Below are 4,495 nucleotides of genomic sequence, written 5' to 3' on the forward strand. Positions count from 1 at the left end.
GTTGGCGTTTGACAGCATCGACAGAGATCGATTACGATATTCTCTATATATACGACATGCATGTTGATTATTTGCAAAAGCGTAGCCTTTAAAATTGGTAAATTAAACTGACTTTAAAACATCTTTAACAAACTCTCTACTTTAACTCCTCAGCTATTTTAGAGAACGTGTTTAGCTTTTTTGGATGTTTTAGGAGCTCCAACAGACTAGCCAAACTTGAGCTATTTTATGACATTTAGCTATCTTGCTAGCTAAATAATAACTCAAATGAGGCTAGTTATAATTTAATACATTCATTTTAAGATATTTTATGTGATATATAAATATATTTAAACTATTTGATATTTATTTAAAGAACAATATTAATATAATACTAGCTAAAATAGAGAGCATTAATACATACACATTTTTAAAATGGTTAGTCAGAATAACATTTTAGCTTGTTTGATAAAAATTTAACTAAAAAATGATTAGCATTTGATAAGCCAAGGCTTCTCCATTAAGTGCGCGCTTCCCAAGCAATGCCCAATCATGTATGTTCTGATGTAAGAAACTATAGCGAGACTGAAAATGAGGGTTATTTCAATCGTTCGCTCGTCCTAGCTAGATGTGCATCAGATACAACAAGTCGTATATGATAGGATTACTATCTAGAGTGAAGGATTTCGAAGAATGCTGGTTCTTATTTTTCAACAAAGATATATCAAATTAAGTAATGCATACAGTACGTGATACGTACAGATCATGTGAACCTATATCTTATATATGTAATGAGCTTAATTAATTGATTGGTTTGCACATCGATCATGGCAACTTAGCACCTCTTCTATGAACTTAATTTTCTTTCTCCGACCGTCCGACGCAATTTCTGATTTGCCTCCGAATCTACTCCTTAAGTTAATCTACCCCTCCAAATATAGTCCTGGCTGTTGTGTTTTTACATGGAATACGGGCAAAACAGATGATCTAGAGAACTAATTAGTTGCTGAAATCAAACGTCAAAGAGAAACTAAATTAAGCTAGGTTCATGCATCCAGTGCGTAATGCTTAATTGCTTATTCATGATTAAGTATAAGAGCATTTCTAACAGTTTCTCTAAAATTTCTCTAAAATAAGAAAACAAAAGCTAAAATCTTCTAAAAATTTATGCTCCAACTCCAACAGCTTCTCTATTTTAGAGATTTCGGCATTTATTACAACAATAAAAAAATGCTACATGATTATTAATAATAATAAAAAAATCATATATTTCATTGTAACATAAATTACCCAATAAAATATTCTAGATTTTTATTCTTATCGTTAGAACACGCGAATATATAATTAATATTTGGGGAATGAAGACTTTGCTGTAAATTTGGGGAATTGATGTTTCTTTTTCTTCTCCATCCCCATTTTGGGGAATAAGATGGAGAAGCTGTTGAACCACAAAATAACCTAATATTCCCAAAAATTGATAAAATCAAGAAAATGAGAAAGCTGTGGGAGATGCTCTAAGACAGTAAGCTGATTGAATTTCTAAATTATAAGATGAAAGAATTCACATTCAGACTGCTCCCAAAAAAACTTTCCAGACTTTTGAATTGATCATTTTCATACAAGTTTCATCAATAAATGCACAACAGCAAAAATCCCATATTTCGGAATAGTTGCAGTACGCATCATTTGTACAACAATCCTACTCTCATTTTCACTTTCCGGGAACAAAGTTGGTGGCGAATGACCAGGCATTGTTGTTAACAGGGTCGGCTAAGTGGTCGGTCAAATTCTCTATCGGTCCCTTTCCGGTAACAATGGCTTGTACGAAGAAGCCAAACATGGAAAACATGGCCAATCTCCCATTCTTGAGCTCCTTCACCTTAAGCTCAGCAAAAGCCTCTGGATCTTCTGCAAGGCCTAATGGATCAAAACTGCCGCCAGGGTATAATGGGTCTATAACCTCACCGAGAGGTCCACCGGCAATTCTGTACCCTTCAACAGCACCCATCAAGATAACCTGTGTTGCCCAAATTGCCAAAATGCTTTGAGCATGAACTAAACTCGGGTTTCCCAAGTAATCTAGTCCACCCTCACTGAATATTTGCGCTCCGGCCTTGAACCAAACAGCTTCGCCGAACTTGACTCCATTACGAGCCAACAGTTCCGGGAAAACACAGCCTAGGGCACCGAGCATGGCCCATCTTGAGTGGATGACTTCAAGCTCACGGTTCTTGGCAAAAGTCTCGGGATCAGCTGAGAGCCCGGCGGTGTCCCAACCATAGTCACCGGGGAACTCTCCGGTGAGGTAAGACGGCGCCTCCCCAGAGAATGGACCCAAGTACTTGACACGGTCAGGCCCGTACCACAGGCTGCCGGATGAGACAGTCTTGGACTTGGATGCCGTTTTGCGCATTGTGACTCGGCCTTCACCATTGATGTTAGATGAAGAGGGGTTGAGCTTCACAGCTTGGCCAGCTAGAGAAGAGGAGGAGAGGGTCATTGTTGAAGAAGCCATCTGAAAAGAACTGAAAGCTAGTGCCTTAATTAGTTTCCTGGACACTTTGGGAAGGCTGAGTATATTGTTTATGTTTTAGTAGAAGCGCTGGTGTCTATAAATAAGTATTAGGTTTGGTCTGTAAGGGGAAGTCCTTATCTTTCTGATATCTTCATCTCGTTTCTCATTGGGGAGATGAAGTTTGAAGATTTTCATGTTGAATCTAGCTGTTGCTTGGATATATTCCTAATCCTATATAGTTTCCAGTTGTCTTGGTATGCTCCACTTGTTTGGTTGGAAAAATAGAAAGAAAAATTAAATTAGCTTTGGATTCATATGCTTTTAGATCTGCAGCCAATCTTATACGTACTATCTGCAAGAATGTGAGTCTGGATTGGTATGCTTAATATGTTGATAACTTCAGATTCTATAGGATAATACTACGTGTATTGCAAGAATGAATAAAGACATAACAAATGAACTTCACCTGAAAATTCACCGTTGCTTTAACTCAATGCTGAACTGGTATATCTGCATTTCTCTAGTAAATCACTAATCAGATTAACTGTCACCTATATTTCCGGTTTCTACCATGAACTCATACCAGAACAAAATCTTCATGCACAATCCAGGATTTCGGAATATATATCATGAAGTTCCCATTTGTCAACAATAGCTTGTAGCCTAGGTTTTGATGTGATCCCTTTTTTTCCCCCAAAGTTACATGAAGTAAATGGCATATGATCAAGCACAAAAAATTTCCGTTCTTCAAAATCGAAGTTAACAAAAATTTCTCAATAGCACTAAACTCATATTTGCCAATGTACTCAACAAGTCCATAATATTTGCGCAGAAACGACTTGGGTACGTGCATACCTTATTTGCAATATGGGTAAGTATATTGTGGCCCAATACTGGTTAGATCTTGCATGGGAGCCCAAATGTGCCCAGAATTGAGAATCAGTTAATTACTCGATAGCTTCTCAGACGAACTACTAGCTGCAATTTTTCAAGCTAATGATATTAACAACAAAATCAAGAACCATGGTCGTCGATAGGAAATGCAAAAATATATACGTATCAAGTATCAACAATTAACAGCAGAGCCCCAGTTCTGCATAAACGAGTGCATATGCATCACTTCGAAGATATCATTTCGACCACATTTCCTTCGGATTGTACATTCCTTTTGATCGGCGGCAGCAAAGGAGTAGCTCTCTTGCACAGATTCTATCCTAATTGGACTAGGAATTTCTTTGCTCATATGTTTTATATTAGAACAGCGACTTTTGATCATAACTAGCTAGCAATAGGAAGCAATGATGCGACCTGATTGAAACTAACTGTAAATGAGCCATCAAAATGATCGAAAGACGACCGTCTAATGATTTTTAACTGAAAAATATCGCATTGGCTAAAGTGGAAGCCGAGAGTTATAAGATCTAAAACGAGAGCTCAAATGATAAGATGCGAGGTTATGTTATAGATCTAAAATTAAGAGTAGAATTAATATATTATCCACAAGTTGGACATCCCAAATTTCTATTTCAAAAATGAGACGCGACTTCTAAAGGAAAAGAAAAGACTATTTCTCAATGAATAGAAGACCGCACTTTTGCAGAACTAAAGCTTCAAGTAATATCACTGCAGAAAGAATTAGAATCAACTTCCACCTAAAAAACAAAGCTGCTTGCCTGGTCAAGCTAGAGGAGACTGTGGATTTTTAAGGGAATTGATTTGTTTTTGTCTTCATTGTATTTTGGTTTTCTTTATACAGGAAAGAAACAGAGAACTAGGAAATCAAATCCCCCCAAATATCTCGATGACATACCACGTGAAGCTCTTTTTTGTTCTTTTGTTCCAGGGGAGGTGAGTTTGTATATGACACTCTAGCTTTTGTCCAAGATACAACGGTTGTATTTTGTTGGTTTACTAATAATGTTTATTCGCAATGAATATGGTTTAATGATTAAACAACCAAAAACAATCGCTATTAGGTTCGACTGTAATATCCATCTTCAG

General features: G+C 36.9%; 1 protein-coding gene across 1 annotated transcript; it reads right to left on the bottom strand.

Moving 5' to 3' along the window:
• Positions 1-1,556: 1,556 nt before the first annotated feature.
• Positions 1,557-2,544, bottom strand: LOC101303242 (chlorophyll a-b binding protein 40, chloroplastic-like). The gene has a single exon (XM_004302806.1). It carries the CDS (start codon positions 2,492-2,494, stop codon positions 1,691-1,693), a length of 804 nt encoding a protein of 267 aa, XP_004302854.1. The 5' UTR covers positions 2,495-2,544; the 3' UTR covers positions 1,557-1,690.
• Between the last annotated feature and the right edge of the window lie 1,951 nt (positions 2,545-4,495).

The sequence above is a fragment of the Fragaria vesca genome, linkage group LG6 (genome assembly GCF_000184155.1).
Source record: "Fragaria vesca subsp. vesca linkage group LG6, FraVesHawaii_1.0, whole genome shotgun sequence".
In the NCBI taxonomy this organism is placed as follows: Eukaryota; Viridiplantae; Streptophyta; class Magnoliopsida; order Rosales; family Rosaceae; genus Fragaria; species Fragaria vesca.

Excerpts from the sequence above, each read along its gene's own strand:
- LOC101303242 (XM_004302806.1), bottom strand. The coding sequence starts at position 2,494 with ATGGCTTCTTCAACAATGACCCTCTCCTCCTCTTCTCTAGCTGGCCAA.